This window comes from Rhipicephalus microplus, chromosome 6 (assembly GCF_043290135.1).
Source record: "Rhipicephalus microplus isolate Deutch F79 chromosome 6, USDA_Rmic, whole genome shotgun sequence".
NCBI classification, from domain to species: Eukaryota; Metazoa; Arthropoda; class Arachnida; order Ixodida; family Ixodidae; genus Rhipicephalus; species Rhipicephalus microplus.
Window position 1 is genome coordinate 75,733,390 of NC_134705.1, and position 17,995 is coordinate 75,751,384.

The following is a 17,995-nucleotide window of genomic DNA, read 5'->3' on the forward strand; positions in this document are numbered from 1 at the left end:
TTGTTTCCCTCAAATACGCTGATGATGAGCTTGAATAACGCATCTACATAGATGTGATGGTGACAATGGAATAATTTATTTCTGTGCGCAGTGCTTTTTTTGCGACTTGTCTCTCAGTCTAACGAAACACATTTAGTGCCTAGCGATCAATTTAACGAGAAACGAAATTGGCCTTTTCAGAGTTCACTGTATGCTTGTTGATGGAGCACCGATTTGGCTATATAAAAAGTCGTCAGCGTAATATTAACTCACTGCAAAAGTTGGTGGGTGCACTAGGAAGACCATCTGCAACTTTTTTCCGTAGGTATTTTATTTTATACAGTTACTGTTGATTTTTAACTTTGTGAACACAAGCGTTATGCATAAAAATGGAAGCGCCGTGAAGGTGTGATGCGTACAGGATGTTTATAGACGTAGCCTTGCCTTCGATCAAATTCTCATTCTACTCTAAGATCACCTTTCGGAAGCAGCTGTATGAAATGCTCTTACGTAATTTGTTGACAAGTAGCACTATTGGGTAAAATTCCGGCAGACAGGTTACGCTGTGCCAACGAAATTCATGTCAAACAGTGAGCAAGGAGAATTCATGTGACTGCGTTGTCATTGCAGCAAGCTTGCCTGACACCAAAAACTAAGATTTATAGGAAATAGCACGTCCGTGTTTTGTTTAACAGTATGTTTTTATAAAGTCATCCACCAGTTACCCTTTAGAAATATATGACGGTATGATAAGCTCAAAGGTGTGGGTCTCATTCTAACCACCATAGTCGTTTCCAAAAACATGCCTGCTTACGTTAGGAAAATAATAAAAAAAGATCAGGTAATCTAATGAGTACACCACTACAATATGCTTTACAATGTTTTGTCATGTCTGCTTGTAAAGCAACAATATTTATTTTTTATATAAGATTTGTAATGCCTGTTATTACAGATCTGGAGTTCCACGTGTGGTACATATTCACATAATACCGCACTTGCTTTGCGCATATCCATTGCACGTTACTGAGTAAAATGCTTTCATGACACATGAGCCATGGTATTCACGGTGTGTCGGCGGAGTATTTTCGCCTTACACTGGTGATCAGCAGGGTGGATTTCGGTACATACCGAGTCAACGAGACGGCCCCAGGAGCACAAAGGCGTAGTTTATTTCAATTTATTTGTTACCGAAAACTCCCTCATGAACTACACCGCCGCGCACCATACACATTTTCGTCTTCTTTTAACCTCTAACGTCACGTTGCACACAAAAAATGTATTTCACTAGTCCAACTTCCCCTGCTTTCAGAACGTTATGCACGGATACGCTTCGCGTAGAAGAATATTTACATACATCACCACCACGCGCATGCATAGCACTTCCCGGACGTCTGGCACAGCCCAAGTAGGGTTCGTGGACTCACGCACCAGCAGACCATGGTAGCTTGCCATGAATCACGGACACCCTACCGGCTCTGACACGAGAACACCTGCACACACGCAGAATGCACAACACATGATGCACGCGGTGGTTTCCTCCTGGTCTTCGCTTGGTTGTGATAAGCACCGGCTTGTCATCGTCTGTCTTTTTTCTGTTGCTTGAATACTTTTGCCCGGAAAGGTCGTCGGCAAACCTGGGGAGGTAACGGTTTAAGTGCCGACTACTGATTAGTTTGTACCCTCGGCTTGTCAGCGTCAATAAAGCGGTGTGACGGGAACTTCTTGCTGTTGCGAACACCGCCAACCACGTTATGCGAACTCCTGTTGAAGTGCTGCCACCTTCACCGGCGTGGGGGTGTACGGAGGTCACGCGTACGGAGGCGATGGCGCCTCATCTTCTCTTCGGGTCGAGATCCAGGCAGGTAGGGGCTATTCCAGTCAGGCCTTAAGCCATGGCGTGGGTGATAGACGTCGAGTTTTACATGGGATTGGCTTTTCTTGATGTCTTTTTCACACTCTTCGTCCGATTAATACCGCTTGCCGCTGCTGGGCTCCGCTCCCTTGATTCTGGTTCATATGCCCCTGATCGGTCTATTATCGGTACCCCGTGTCGTCCACCACGGCATGTCTTAGACGTCGTGGGCGTGTCTTGCTCAACGTCACTGCAGCTGCTGGACTATTGGCCTTGCTTTGAATTGCTACCGAAGTGCTACCGAATTGCTTCCGAAAACATGATGCCCCACCTTCAATCCAATAAGCTACTTTTTAAAATGAACAAGGCTTTCAGAAACATAAATGTAGTGTATCTCAACTGTTAGTCACTACTGCATAAGCTAGTCACTCATTTGCATAACTCCTTCTATAGGTCATTTTAATCAATGCGGTTTTTATTGATTTTTGCAAAGCAATTTGATCGCGCTCCTCAACAGTCTTCTATCGAAACTGCGTAGTATACGGCTAGATAAATAACAATTCAGTGGACTGAAGCCTTTCAGACAAACACGTTTCAGTGTGTTAAAATCGACTCCTACATATATAAACAGACGCAGGTCAAGTCAGGCGTTCCACAAGGGTCAGTTTTAGGGTCGCTGTTATTTGTAATCTATATCAGCAATATATCAATTAATGTGCAGTATGACGCTTTGCTGATGACTGCACAATGTATAAAGAAATAGGCCACCAGAACGACATTTTACCCGTGCAATCTGACCTAACGACACTTTCCTAATGGTGCAGCAAATGACAAATGAAATGACGTTTAAAATGAAACATGCTATATTCGGTTGTGATGCCGATCTATTGCCGACTGTGTACCTCACCAACATTTCTCCCGTTGAAACAGTATTGTCTAATAAATACTCTGCATTCCAATCTCATGTGGAACAAGCATGCAGACTTGATTACCAGCAAAGCATTTCGTAAGCGCGGCCTTTTGAAACGCCGCCTACGCCTGGCTACTTCAGACACTAAACGTCAGGCACTTAATTCACTCATCAAACTATCCATAGAGCATGCTTCTAACAAATGGCGTCCGCACGAAGCATATCTTTATGACATGCTTGAGTAAATTCAACATAAAGCCGCTAGGTTCAATGCTTCCCCATATTCAGGTTCTCACAGTGCATTTTCAATAAAAAGTACTCCTGGTACATTACAACTTATTACACACGGAAAATATTCCAGATTTTCACTTTTTCATGGCATCGACATTAGCAACAGTCCTTTCGCACGGAAATTCATCCAGCCACAAACATTTTAGCCCTATGTGATCACGATCACAAGGTACGTCCACAAATTGCTCACACAGTAAATTATTTACGCTCTCCTTTGGTTTTACCAGTAAACGAGTGAGATGCCCTTCTACGCAACACTGCAAGTAATAAAAATTCACTGCTTTCCACTCAGCTCTACTATTTCACCTAAGTGAGCTGTTTTTCCATACTAGCCAAACTATCGGATTCCAAGTTTGCAGTTAATCTATGTATATTTTTTCTAGATTGTACTCCGTCATAATGATCTTATTTTACTCTACTGAAACTTGTATTACTGAAGTCTGTTTGGCTTTTCTACATTGTGTTTGCATTATGTTTGCTTGTTTATGCATTTTTCATGCTTGTTTCTTCTTTCATTTGGTTTTCTGCATTTGTTGTATTCTGTGCTGTATTCCTCCCCTATGTAATGCCCGTTCTTGTGCCTTTAAGGTCACATGAATGAAATAAAAAAAATAAGAAGTCTCCATCAACGCTGCTCCAGCACGGTTCCCAACAAATACATCGTGCAGAGAATCCTTCAAGCACAAAGCACGAAACTCTCCTCCTAGGAATGGGGTGTCCAGGGATACCACAGCTTACAGGAGGTAGCTCACCGTGCGATCCAGCAATAAGACCGGTCAATAGTTGCCAGTTAATCTTTCCTTTAGCAGTCACTATTGCCTGTAGTACGATGAGCGTTCGTAGCCAGTATCGCGCAGCACGGTAACCAGCCCCTCGTTTGAAAATTTTTCCTTCACTGGCATATTCTGAATTCTTCACGATGCAATGGCGCTGCTGACTGCGGTATTGACAACAGGAATCCTCTCTCTATTCTTGAGAGCAATAACTCTTATTGCATGGAGATTTCTCCCGTGTGCGGTCTACTGCAATCATGCACGACGCTTCACTTTCGCCATCTCCTCGGGTGATGAACTTCTTCCTGTTAGAACGCAGTTTCTCCACTGCTCGACCTTGCTTTCCATATTCCCTTTTAGTGCGCGCCCAACACATGGCTCCCCTGTACCCCTTCTCGTCATATAGGAAAGAGTGATTGTTTCCCCGATCACTCGGAGGTGTCTTTTTAGAGGCAAAGCGCCTTATAGCGTGGGTTTGTTCATCCCTTGTATGTATGTATGTATGTATGTATGTATGTATGTATGTATGTATGTATGTATGTATGTATGTATGTATGTATGTATGTATGTATGTATGTATGTATGTATGTATGTATGTATGTATGTATGTATGTATGTATGTATGTATGTATGTATGTATGTATGTATGTATGTATGTATGTATGTATGTATGTATGTATGTATGTATGTATGTATGTATGTATGTATGTATGTATGTATGTATGTATGTATGTATGTATGTATGTATGTATGTATGTATGTATGTATGTATGTATGTATGTAGCCACCAGGGGCTACATACATACCCACTCTAGAGCGGGTATCGGTCACAAGAGTTGTGAGACGGGAGATGGCGGTACTTGGAGTGTTCACTAGATGGACGCACAGACGGACGCACGGATGGACGGACAGACAGACAAGCAGACAGACGAACGGATGGATGGATGCACGCACGTACGAGTAGATGAATGCACGAACGGATGGACAGACGGATAGACTCATAAATGGACACACGACCAGATGGGCGGACGCTTGGATTGACGCACGTATGGTCGCGCGGACGGACGGAAGCAAAAAGGAACACACGGAACCACGGAGGAGCTGACAGACGCTTCGCCCCACTCAGCAATATTCACTCAGTGGACATGCTGTGATTTTTTATCTGTTCTCAGACCGCATTTTTGAATGATCTCCTCCTCAGGCCACTCCCTATGAAAGTTCAACAAAGCGTGAGTTTCGGCAAAATTTTCGCTGTCTGGGAAAGTTCCCGGATAGTTCATTCTTCTTTCTTTCAGGAAAATTCTTAATGAGGGGGAGCATGCCTTGAGAAATTGTTCGGCAATGATAAGCTCCCTTAGGACATTGTAGCTTTTCTCTGTCTCAGCGAGCTACAGCCAATGATCGAAGTACCCCGAGATGATTGACTGATACGTGGGGTTGAACGTCCCAAAACCACCATATGATTATGAGAGAAGCCGTAGTGGAGGGCTCCGGAAATTTCGTTCACCTGGAGTTCTTTAACGTGCACCCTAATCTGAGCACACGGGCCTACAATATTTCCGTCTCCATCGGAAATGCAGCCGCCGCAGCTAGGATTCGATCCCGCGACCTGCGGGTCAGCAGCCGAGTACCTTAGCCACTAGACCACCGCGGTGGTGCGAAGTACCCCAAGAGCCTCAAAGCGTACTGCTTGGAGTTTTCCCTATCCTCGGGTCGGACATCTCGCAATTTATCTAGGTGCCCGTTCACCGTGTACAAAAAGCCTTGCAGGAGTGCCCGCCTTAACGTGTCGTTATCGGAGGCAGCAGTCGGGTCTCTGCGTCCGATGACCGTCAATGCTTCACCAGTCGTACATAGACACAAGGAGAGTACCCACTTCTTTTTTGGCTATTGCTGACAGGTGGTGACTTGTTCGAAACGTTGTAGGTACGCCTCTACTTCATCCCATTTGCCATTGAACGGAGGTATTAGCGTATGGGAACTACACACACGCTTGATGTTACAGACGCATTCGTGCTCACAGCATTTACGTCATGGGCTGCCTGCGGACTAGCAGCCCTTTCTTGAAGTCGAAGCTTCAGCTTAAGCACCTTCATCTCTCGTTCTAGCAGCTTTTGTTGCTGCTCCGCTTTCTCGCGAGCTGACTCATGTTCTTGTTCAATTAACTGCTGCTTCAATTCCATTTCCTCCTTGAGAGAGTTTTGCTCTTCGGTAAGCTCATAGCGTAATTGAATACGCTCCTGCTCCACCCATGCCCTCAATTCTGCATCCTTCAATCCTAGCTATTTTCTATTACCGACAACGTTTTCATTAGCCATGTCTCACCCCTAGGTTTGAGCGTTGGATACCGATGTATTTAGCTAATCCTGGCAAGACCCGCCAATTCTGACAGGTTCGTGTGGGCTGAAACGACAAGAGTTGCGACGTAAGCAATGAAAGCACGGTTATACGACATGGACACACATATATGAATATTTTACAGTGACATAAATAATCTAACAAACCTTTGCACCACTATCATCCCTGCACTTACTTAGCTACAGTACATGGCTCCAGCGACCCTGACATAGCGCAGCTACTTACACCAATGCATGGGAGCCACTTACGGGACGCTGTAAACGAGATGGTCCGACGTGTAGCCGAGTCGTCTTGAGGTTGTGGTATTCCTATCATGGCAGTCCCTGAGACGGCTGCATTTCTATTGCGTGGCTGGCCAGACGCGTGCTCGGCCATGCCTGGAAACACCGGTAGGCCAGTCCCACAGGCCTCAGCCTTCGAGGTTCGGGGGCCCCCGTAGTCCCCAAATAACTCGCGGGTCTCGAAAGTGACACTTGCACCGTCATCGCCCCGCGTCGCCCAGCGTCAGTCGTCATCCGAGTTCGCCTTGAGTACACCCGCGAGAGGTTGGGTGCCACAACGAACCGGTAGCCGTCGCTACCCTCATTCTCTTCTGCTGGCCGACTGCCTCGACCCGCCTGGCTTCTCGAGCGTCCCAACCTCCTTCGTCTTCTTTCCGCCCCCTCATGAGGGGTGCCGCCACGCATCACACACATTTTCGTCTTCTTTTAACCTCTAAGTTCACGTTGCAATAAAAAAATGTATTGTACTCGTCTCAATACGTACAAGCAAGCTTTCGTTTCATAGAACCTTCTGCAATTGCGCCGATTGCATAGCGGTTGTTCATCTTCTTAATCAGATTGCAGAAGCAACGCATGCATTGTGCTGTGTGTATTGCGGACTTTACAAAACTTCGAACGCATAACCTGCGATGAATGATGACTCATGCACCCGGCCCCAGTCATGTATATTGAGCTCTCAAGTTTTGCCCAATACAAGATTTCCGCGTTTGTGCTCATAGCTCGTGCTTTGCATGACATCTCTATTACTCGCAGCAAATTTAGCCAAAACATTTTATTATATCGAGTATTGCGGAACATGATGGGCTTGCTACGAAACTTGACTTCTGGCGGAAGATTATGGGATGGAATCTCGGCCAAGGTGGCCGCATTTTTGCATATTCATGGAGGCAAAATGCAACAGAGTGCTCCGTGAAGAACCCCAGGTGATCATGATCTGCGTATGCATCCAGCATGGAGTCTCTCATAATCATGTCATTCTTTGAGACGTGCAACATTGGCTATTATCACTATCTGCTGTATTCGGTATTCAGTCTTTCACTGCCATAACAATATTAAAGCAATTTTTGAAAGTGGAAACCATTGTTGACTTTGACCTATAACACACATTGGTTAGGAGTTGCGTAGCCAGGGGGTGGTGTAAAGAACCTGTGCCTCCCCCTCCCCTCAAATATTTTTCGCTATGCCGCACCAAGCAAAAAATGACCATTTTAAAATGTGCCCCTCATTTAAAAAAATCTACGTACACTTCTGTGAATAAATGGCCATCTTTGTTATTTGCTGTTGTTAAGCTGAGTTTGATCCACCGTCTGAATATTCAAAGGGACGGCAGCAAAAGCTAGCGTCTATGACAAGAATATTAGTCAAAAGTAACTGTTGTCTACGTTTTTCGTGTGTAAAATAAAGCTGAGTTGGTAATAGCTGGCCCTATAGAAGCACACCTCGCTTCGGAATCTTACTGCCGAACAGTGTCTGTGAGAAAACTATGCCCTAACGTGAGAAACCAGACAAGGAGCCATCCTGCTCTTAGCATCACCAACTTCCTCGTGTTTCTCGCATACCTAGGCTGTGCACGTTTATTCTTTTTCTTCATCCTCCTGCCCCAAGAGGTTGCAGGATATCTCTAGCTTGTAGAGCTTCTGTACTGGTCGTGGCATAATGTTACCTTATTGCGTCTTGATTCGACAGGCCTGTACTACACTGTCTTGACCGAGAACAACTTCTACCACACTGCCAAGGGGCCAGATGCACCTTGAAACAAACAAGAAAGATGTCATCCACTATTAGGTCCTTGCTAATACGCGACGGATACCAATGACGGGCTCGCAGCTGCACCAGGTACTCCTTTCTCCGTCGAATCTACCGTGAATTAAGCAATTGCAGACGATACCTGAACTACATAAGGTCGTCAGTTGTCCCTTATGCGCATCGTCATACTAAGAGCTATGTGACGCTGAAGAAGCAGTCAATGAATATCCGACCTAAATATGGCCGGGGCATATTAGCACAGCGTCTCCTTTGTGTAGAAATAGGGTTGTCAGTTGACGCATTGGTGAGGCGTTTTTATCGGAAGTAAGATATCCTCTGCTTTTGTAGGCCAGGTTCACTATGGCTAATCTATCGATCTAGGATCTTTGCACATATCCGTTTTGTTTAGAATGTCATTGACAGATGGCGAAGGTGGTGTATGAAACAATGCGTCAAGTTAGCTCAGATTTGCAGTAAGTGATTCTTGTGTCACTTTTCTGTGGGTTATACCATAGACATGTCGGCTCTCAAGAACATCTTTAGGCACTAACTCCGCGTGTCCATGCAAAAGATATTCTGTTATAACCGCGTTGTATTGATGGAGCTGCCCGTTTAGAGAAACCATTTCATCTTGCTTCGGTAGTCAATTGAGAGGTTTCCCATAGTTATCTTCATTCCTCGGTGGCTCAACTGTACAACTCTCATGCGATTCACATGTTGTCTGGCGGAATGCGCCGAGAGTCTTGTCTTGCTCACAGTCGTTTGGGTCTATGATACCACTTGTCCCTTGTTTTCCAGAAGACTGTGATCTCTGTGAGGTCACTTCGTCGTCAGGCTGGGTACTCATGTGTAGTGCACCGATGATCAAATTTGCATTGCTTGCGCTGGAGAGCGCTTGCTGGGTTGGCCCTTTGAAAGTCCATGTGAATAGTAAATTCATAGCAACGATTCTATGGATATCTGTGCTGCGCGAGAATTCACCAGTCAATATCTTCGAAAGGTTTTTTGACCCAATGGGTAAAGACAGGCCGGGTTCTGCATCTGCTCCAAGGAAGCATTGTTAGTCAGCGAATAATTGTCTTTCCAGTCTCCGCTGTCTCACGAATTTGTTATCACCGGACGGTGTACAAACGTCGTGGCAAATAAATGACACTATGATGACTTGTACAATGCAGACTTGCGAGTTATGATGACTTCGAAAAGACACTTCCACAACCTTAAGTTTTGCAGCTCTGGAAGTTGTCGCTTCTAGAAAAATGATGAATACGACTCTAGACTTTTCAACAATCTTGAGTCGTAGCATAGTGGCGAGATCTTCCTTGATGAATGATCGCTGACAGCCAACATTTATAATACCCCTCACGTATTGGCAGTTATCATCGTGACCTGTCCAAGAACGAAATGTTTGAAGGTATAATTCGTTGTCCATATTATTTAGAATGCGCGATGACTGATAAAGTGGGAGTTTAGCGTTGGCTGACACAAAATGCTATCGTGCTGTCAGATGTTAGTGTACTTTCTTGCCCCTTATTATTTGGTCACACCTTATTGAGGCATGTCTGCCGTGGCAAAGTGAACAGGTGAGCTTCACATGGCAGGACCGTGCCTGATGTCCTCACGGTGTACACCCCAAGCAACGATTGTCCTTGCTTAGCCGTTGCTTCTCTGACTCGAGATAAATGTAAAAGCCACAAGTACGGGTGCCATGGTTATCACATCCACAAAAGAAGTAGTCAACGCCTTTTGCCTCTGTAGTATTATGCAACACTGATGCGTACTGCGGTCTCTAAAGCTTTCAATATATTCCTTTCACTCCGTTGGCGTCGTAAAGCACTTTTCGCGGCTTTCTAATTCTATCCTTGTGAAATGAAGCAGGTCATTCAGCCCGCCTTTTGAAGACGCGATCGCGAGTGCCTGTTACGACATATTACCCACAGTTTCTGCAATGGAAGAAATTCTTAGTGCTTGTTTTTCTTTTTCGCGAACAAACGCCAAGCAATGTCACCCGGTAAGGCGTTGCGCAAAATATTGACAAGCATTGCAGAAAATTTCAGTATCGGTACGTTTAAAGCTTTCAGGCAACGAATATGGAGTTGCACGGCGTCGTGCAACTTCCGAAGACCTCTTATATCGTTTGCTGACATGACCTGAGGAAGATTTATTGAAGCTGACAGGTGGTACGCTTCTAGTTTCTTGAAGTACCCGAACCTTTCCTTCAGAACTTTCACGGCATCTGGACAGCATGACTCAGAGGTTGGTAGCCCCGCGGCGCATGCCACGGCTTCTTCCACAAGGCTATCAAGTAAGTAGTAAAATTTTGTGGTCGAGGATAATGTCCCGTTGCGATGAACCGTCTGCTCAAACTGTTTCCTAAATCATGCCGAACTGTGAATGTCGCCGTTAAAAGCCGGAAGGCAGAGCTTTGGCAATCATAAGCCGGAAGAAGTCCCGCGTCATGTCTTGGCTGCACAGTCGTTGGCTGAGCAATAGCTCCATTAGTTCTGGCTGTACAGTCTTTGGATAGCATTAGCTTCAGCCATAATGGTCATGTGAGCTGATACTGCCGCCTTCGGCTGCCTTCGAACACGCTCTAAAGCGGCGATCTGGCAGCATAATTAGGCGAGCATACTTATCACTTGGTCATTATACTCTGCCGCAGCGTTATATTCTGCCTCAAGATCGTCGTCAGGAATGAGCTCTTCTAGAGCGGCATTGATGATTGATAGTTCCAGATTGCTCACGCTGAGGCGGTCGAGAAGACATGTGAGCTTGGTGATGTCGGCGTTGGGATCGTTGATCAAGATTCGGGCCTCCTGCAGTAGCTTGGTGCTCTGTGCACGTCGAACTGCCCACTTGGCCTTGAGAAGATCCATGATGAAAGCTTTTCGGCTGCTAGTAGGGAGGTGTACAGCTACTGTAATGATCATCAAAGCTGTAGTTGGTCGGTCAATTCTCGCCACCCTCGACGTGACGTGGACGAGTAGAAGATCCCTTGAGTCGTGCGTAGAAGGGGGTACGTTCCGCACGGGGTTTTCGGCACCATAAATTGTAAGAAAACTATGCGCTATCGCGAGAAATCAGAAAAGGAGTCATCTTGCCCTTAATTAGTTTGTTTGTTTCCCTCGGCTCATGGCTCACACCCACTGAGGGAGATTGGCCAAGAAAGCGTAGTGCATTTTTTTCTGTGAGCATTGTAACTATGTGTATAGAATTTGTATTACAATATTCCATTAGAATCACCAGTTTTCTCGTCTTCTCTCGCAGCCTTGGCTGCGCACGTTTTTTCTTTCTCTTCAGTGCCGGACTGGTAAGATGTGGCATGCACATTTGTGCAGTCTGTAACTTTGTTTCATTTTTTTTTGTCCGAAGTTGGTTCAATAGTATACAAAAGTTAAAGCGGATTTGTTTCATACTCTCACGTTTTCAAACGGTACTGACGAGGCCCATGTACTCAGATTTGCTTGCAGAACCACTGTTGCTCCATCTTTACGGAGTCCTCTTGTAAGGTGTTTTTCATAATCACGTCTTGTTTCCGGATGCTTTAAAGAGATACATTAACTACCGATTATACAAAAAGCTACTGTAATAGTCTAAAGCAGATTTGTAACTGCAAATGAAACTGAAAATGCGAATGGCTATATTGGGCTAGGAATATTTCTGTTACTTTTTATCTTTGTTAACACTTGGACTTCAGTTGGTCTCGTTTCTGGCTACGCCACTTCGTCCGACCTGGCAAAACTGCTCCTATGCAACGCTGGTGCACAAAACCGGAAGCCATCCAGCACCTTTGTTGGTAAACAGCGAAAAAACTTATATGTAGGCAGTGTATCGCGCATCAGCATCCGAGCACTCATTGCAGGCAACGCTGCTCCTAATTTAATGAATAAGACTAATAAAGACAAAAAACGTCAAAGCTTTGCCGCAAAGGCGAAGCAATGAACGCGATAGCAACAAGTTAGAAGGTGAGGAGAAAAATGGCTAGCAGATCAAAATGTTTCCCGCGTTTTTCACGCACAAATAACCCATGGAACGTACTCACAGGTACAAATAAACGTGAATAAGAGTCTCAGTTGTTACTTCGCTGTGTCTGCAAAGTACGCTCTTTTCGGATACGGAGACTGTGCAACGATTGCGGTGACCTTTGTGCCGCGGTAATTACAACAAAACCGTTCTAGTTAGAGCTTAAGGAGAGCGAAGACACAAGAAACTCCCAACTGCGAGGTAAGGGCATGGGAGGGTGCCATCATGGGCTTTACGACCAGCCACTCCTCTCCGATTCCCCCTCCACCTAGGTGCCGATCGCCAGCGGTAAATGGTCGATATAAATTGCTGGACGTATATATATATATATATATATATATATATATATATATATATATATATATATATATATATATATATATATATATATATGCCGAGAGTGTCCATACAATTGCTGTCGCAATAAAAACAATTCGACACTCCCATACCAGTGAGGCTGACGCAGGTAGCGTCTGCTAGTTAAAACCAACTGCTCGAGCTGCACAACTTTTCATTGACAGTGTCCCACCAATCGTTGAAGAGAACGCTTCTCAATCATTCAATAAGCATGAATAATAAAAACGAAATAACAAGTAGGCGTTCCTAAACCATACCCCATTACTCAACAATCATGCGATACGCCTGCTATTCTACGATGCATTTACTTATTTGCCCCCCGCCCCCTTATACCGTGGGAAGATGCGGGCGGCCTTTTTTGTGTTTTTTTATAAGTCTGACAGCCAACAGTTGAGTGTTGGTTGTATCACCAGCTGGGTGCAGTGTCCTGCAAATACGAAGGCTCGTAGCGCTATTCGAGACATCGTCGCTGGCTAGAAACAGGGAAAAACTGAGTTTATTCAGAAGTGCGCGGAAGAAAGCTATAGTGGGCTTTGCGTGGTACAGTGTGACATTGCACAACAAACTGACACTGGTTGAGAGTAAACGCAGATTATTTCCATGAAATTGGGCATGACACCACGTTTAGTATTTTTACCCACATGCAGCATTGAATAGCATTTATGCAATTTTATTACTTATTTATTCACTTGTTAAAACATTCTCAGGGCCCGAAGGTGATACAGAAAACAGCATTTTAGGGTTTTGGAACATGTGCGTTCAGCGAAGTGTTGTAGATTAGGCGCGAAAGTATTTCTCATTGAAGTAATTACTGTTTAAATAGGCCCTATTGTTTTTGTGATGTATTTGCACATGTGTACATTGTGTTTGAGATCACCAACTGCGTTCTTTCTCTTTTTTTAGCCCTAGAAATGCATTGTGACTACGTGTTGTGGAATGTCGCACTATTTGTCGTTCTGGTGGCCGCAAGTATAGGTAAGTGTTCACAAGATGCAATTTCCTATTCATGGCACAACAATTAGAGACTACTGATACTGGTCGAAGTACACAGCTTTTTATATAGAAGTATGACGTTTGTTTAAGTTGTTATTCTTTTACTTAAATACTCCTACTGTGTATACATTGCCTTTAAAAAATTGCTGCAGTTAATCTTGAGATGTGGCAACATTGAAATAGTATATACATATTTGGTGCTTCTATTTACCGGTCTGATCTCAAAGGTAGCAGGATGTCACTTTCGGTGACTAGTCGTCATTCAGCCTAGTTTATTTCTTCGCAGCCAAATTATAATTACTGGTATACAATTCGAGGACGACAACTACCGTATCCTGTACAATTTTTTATTCCTTTGTTATTCAATTTATCGAGCTTTTGTGTAAGAAACAGTAAAACTAGCATTTAAAGTATCTCTTTTTGTTGAAATTCTCAAATATATTATAAGCAAATCAATCCAGCAGACACTAATCTGTGAAAAGCACAGGACAACTTAATATTTGTAACTGCCATGCAGTAACTGGAACACCACGTGGGCTGAACCAATCACGGCTCAGACAACCCCTCCATTGGTTGGTCGAGCTCACTCATTAGCGAGTTCGAGACGCACCGACGATAGGGCGTCTTTTTCGTGCACTAGAATTATTGTTGTTGTGCCATATTTAGTGGGGAAAACATAAAAACACATAATTTGCCCTGCGATTTTCTTAACCTGAGAATTACTAAATTCATGGGCTGGTGTCAAAAAAACTAGTGACGGCTGGAACAATTCCTCCTCGGTTCAGATACTCTATGCGTCAAAACCATCCTAAGTTTCTGAAGAGAAGGTTTTTTTTATGAAACTCCGAGTGGGGACACTGCATGCATCTAGTAAAGTATATAGGCTCTTAGTCGGAGGGACACATCGTGTATTTAATGTGAATAGATATAGTTAACATATAATTCACAGTTTTATTGCCCCGTGGCTTCGTGCCACAAAAGGGCGGTTGTCTATTTTTTTCTTTTTTAACATCATACATTTATATATTGTTTTGACCTCTTGTTGTTCATCTTCAGACTTTTTTGGTATTCTTGCATTTATGCTGGAAACATACAGTTCCCTTCTTCACGATGATGAAAACGTAGTCTCCTGCACGCCTACCCGTTTTGCCGTAGTCTATGTCGACATTCTCAAGAAAGCGGAATGGCGCTGCCGGTGAGAGCAAGGCCACCATAACTGATGCTGGCGATAGCACCGATAATTACCGTGACGAAAGCGTTACTTTAGTGAGCCGTAAAGCGAAGCCGAGGATGTTCGGAGCTTCTGTGAACGCAGCTGCTGTGAATACCCCCGAGCCCACCAAAATAAATAGCCTTCTTCTTGACTATGCAACCATCTATCAACAGGAGTCTGCTGAACAGGCAAGCGGAATCTTCAAAGCTCGATGCACTGTTACCGAACAGTATCGAGGACATCAGAGTGAAAGCGCGAAAAAATGTCTTGGTGGACGTCCCTCAAGCGTTGGACCCTCTACGCAAGGTCAACGTTCTTGGTGGCATAAACGTCCGGATGATCCATTTGCTGGGACATCGAGTACCTGCATGCGCCCTACATGATATTTCAGGTGCCGATCTTGATTGAAGATCTATCGATTGTCCTTAGTATTTCCAATGATGTACCACAAGTTCTTTTGGTGTGCCATCTAGAAAACTCTCGATGCCTGATGATTGGCAATAAGAGTGACTGCTGGAAGTCACATTTCAAGGTGGGTTTTTTTCAAAATGCTTTGACGCCTTTGGTTCCTAAGCCAATTAAATGCCGAAATGACAAAATTTTGGTCATGTGAGTGCCATCTGTGAAAATTTCATGTGTTCCAGCTGTGGTGCATCACAATCAGCTGACCACTGTAATGATAAACCTTACAATTTTTTGTATTGCCAAGGACTCCATGACATTTCATCAGTGGAGTGTCGAAATGTAAGGCGAGAAATTTTGGTTTTCAGGAAAAGGTGAGGGACCGTTCGAATCACCGGGAAGCAGCTGCTGTCGGCACGTGACATTGTTCTCGTTGCAGACGCGCATCAAGAAGCTCTGCCTGCTGTGAATACTCACTGCAGAGCGTTCTTTAGTTCAGTGGCATCATTACATCAGCGGGAGAACATAAGCAACACGCACACTGCCAATGCTGCACCGGAAAAAGGCTATGGAAGATGCATAGCCTTTACTTAGGATAACTCCTTAGGATAACTCGGCACCGGTATAACTACGCCCTGCATTCTGCTCAGATGATCTCTGACAGCATGATCACGATATTTTGACATTGATCAAGTTTTTCATCGATTCAATTCGCACCATTGTAAGCGGTCTGAATACGCCAACTGCAGGATTCGCAGCGCAATTATCAGATTCCTTGAACAGAGTGCTTGTCAACAATGCGTACACACAACGGCTCATTCACCACTTCCATTCCGCGAAGAGGTGTGTAGTGCAACGTTCTTCAAGTGGAATATGAGATCACTAAAATGACAAATTTTCTCTTTTCGCCAGCACCTTTTCTGTGATATATTTCTTAAATTACGAATATGCAACCCAAAAGTCACCTGAGCCGCATGGAATTACATATTCTGCTTTATAACAACCTTGATAACGCGGCATAGACCAGCTGCTGAAATGTTGCATGCAGTCATGAAATGATGGCGTCGTTCCTGATAGGTGGATGACAAGCTGCTTGGTGCTGATCCTGAAGCTTGGAAAGTCGTCACTTGAAGTGGCATCGTACAGATGAATTGCCCCATTCAGCTGCGCGAGAAAGAATGAAAAAATGTTCCACACACGACTCGAGTGCTTCCTGGAGCGCTAACAATACATATCCAGAGGCTGACTGGTTTTTCACGAGTCCGTTTTTTAGGACAGAATCATCGACCTTGTGACCAATGTGACACAACAGAATTACCTCAAAGTGTATATTTGTTACTATGTTCCTCCACGTCAAAGGGGCCTGCGGCAACGTAAAGCGCGATGCTACTCATAATGCCTTCGAAAATGTTAGAATCGGCGGAGAAATGTTTTGATGGATTCGGAGTTACCTAATGAAGAGGTCCTACTCCATGCAAGCCGCGACAGGCTGCATGCAATAAGGACCATCATGCCTCTAGTGGCGTGCCGCAAGGCGGGGTTTTCGTCTCTGCTTTGTTTAACCTCACTACTTGAAGTTGTCCGGTTTCAGTATCGATAAGTGCACCCTTATGTGTATGTCCATGGCATATGCATCTCCGCTTCTGCAGTGACGCCACCCCAGGTACGTGCGAGGCTCCGAAAAGACCCTAGAGCAATGTCGAGGTACTAGAAAGGGCAGGACTCCGTCTTTTTGTTTCACAGTCATTGCGTAAATACTGCTATTGTGCGCTCGAAATCGTTCTTATTGGGGATAGAAGGTGGAAGAAGAGGACTTAATAGTAGGGTGGGGTGCAGGCACAGGTTTGAGGGCGGGAGATGGCCCCCCTCCTCTGAATCAGCCGCTGCGTGCTCGAGGCCTCAAGATTCCTGCGGAGAAGCGTGTCTCAGTCCCTTTTACCCACAAGCCGGATGTTCTGGTACCCGTTTTTAATCGCCAGAATAAGAATTTTGTATACAAGATGTAGCCGATTATTGGGTGTCACTATCGAAATAGATCTTTTATGCAGTGATCACCTCTCGTACTCGGCAGCAAAACTCGCGGCACATTCTTATCAGCTATGTTTGATTTGTAGAGGGCGCTTCTCGGGGTATTTGCTGCAGTGCATATCAATGCCGGAAATACTTATATCCGGGTCTTGCAAAGTGTTCAAGGCGAAGTTCTTAAGCCGAGCTTGGGGATACCTAGGTGTGCTAAAACAATCGCAACTATTGTCATTGCCAAAGACCACCTGATTACGGCACATATAACACCTGGCCGCATATTCGCCATATATCAAGATTGTCTGAATAACACCTCGCTAGTCTGCCCTTAGAAAGACTTAAGGCAGTTTTCCGGAGTGGCGGCTAACGAGCATTCCGTTTCCTAATGGTTCTCGTCCACAATCGTACCGTGATGGCCGCAGTGGTGCCTGCAAGCAAACGCTGTGCACCTTGAAGTGCCGGCAATGAACAAAAAGGCTAACGTGTCATCTGCGTCGCACAAGTAGATCTCGTGGACCTTTTGAAAATATCGCATTCTAACCGAACTCGGATTCGCACACACTATTCGGTGTCAGGAAGATTGACGGGCGCCTTTATGGTTGCATCTAGACCAATCGCTGTCAAAGTATAGAACTCACACGTCACGATATCTACGCGATCCGGGACCATCGCACTTCCAGCGGCAATAATTTATTTATTTTATTTACAAATACTGCATCTTGCACAGCAAGATCATGAAGGAGTGAGTACAACACATGTTAAAATACAATTCATCAAGTCACACTAAATCACGTTTAG

At 44.7% G+C, this 17,995-nt stretch overlaps 1 protein-coding gene across 1 annotated transcript in view; it reads left to right on the forward strand.

Annotated features, from left to right (window-relative positions):
- The first annotated feature begins 271 nt into the window (after positions 1–271).
- The window catches only part of LOC119167588 (uncharacterized), an 89,196-nt gene continuing 71,472 nt past the window's right edge, over positions 272–17,995 (forward strand). Inside the window, exons 1-3 of the mRNA XM_037419089.2 lie at positions 272–300; positions 10,410–10,492; positions 13,471–13,542. Of these exons, the coding sequence (XP_037274986.2) occupies positions 13,479–13,542 (64 nt within the window). The 5' untranslated portion in view covers positions 272–300; positions 10,410–10,492; positions 13,471–13,478. The remainder of the gene's footprint in view (positions 301–10,409; positions 10,493–13,470; positions 13,543–17,995) is intronic.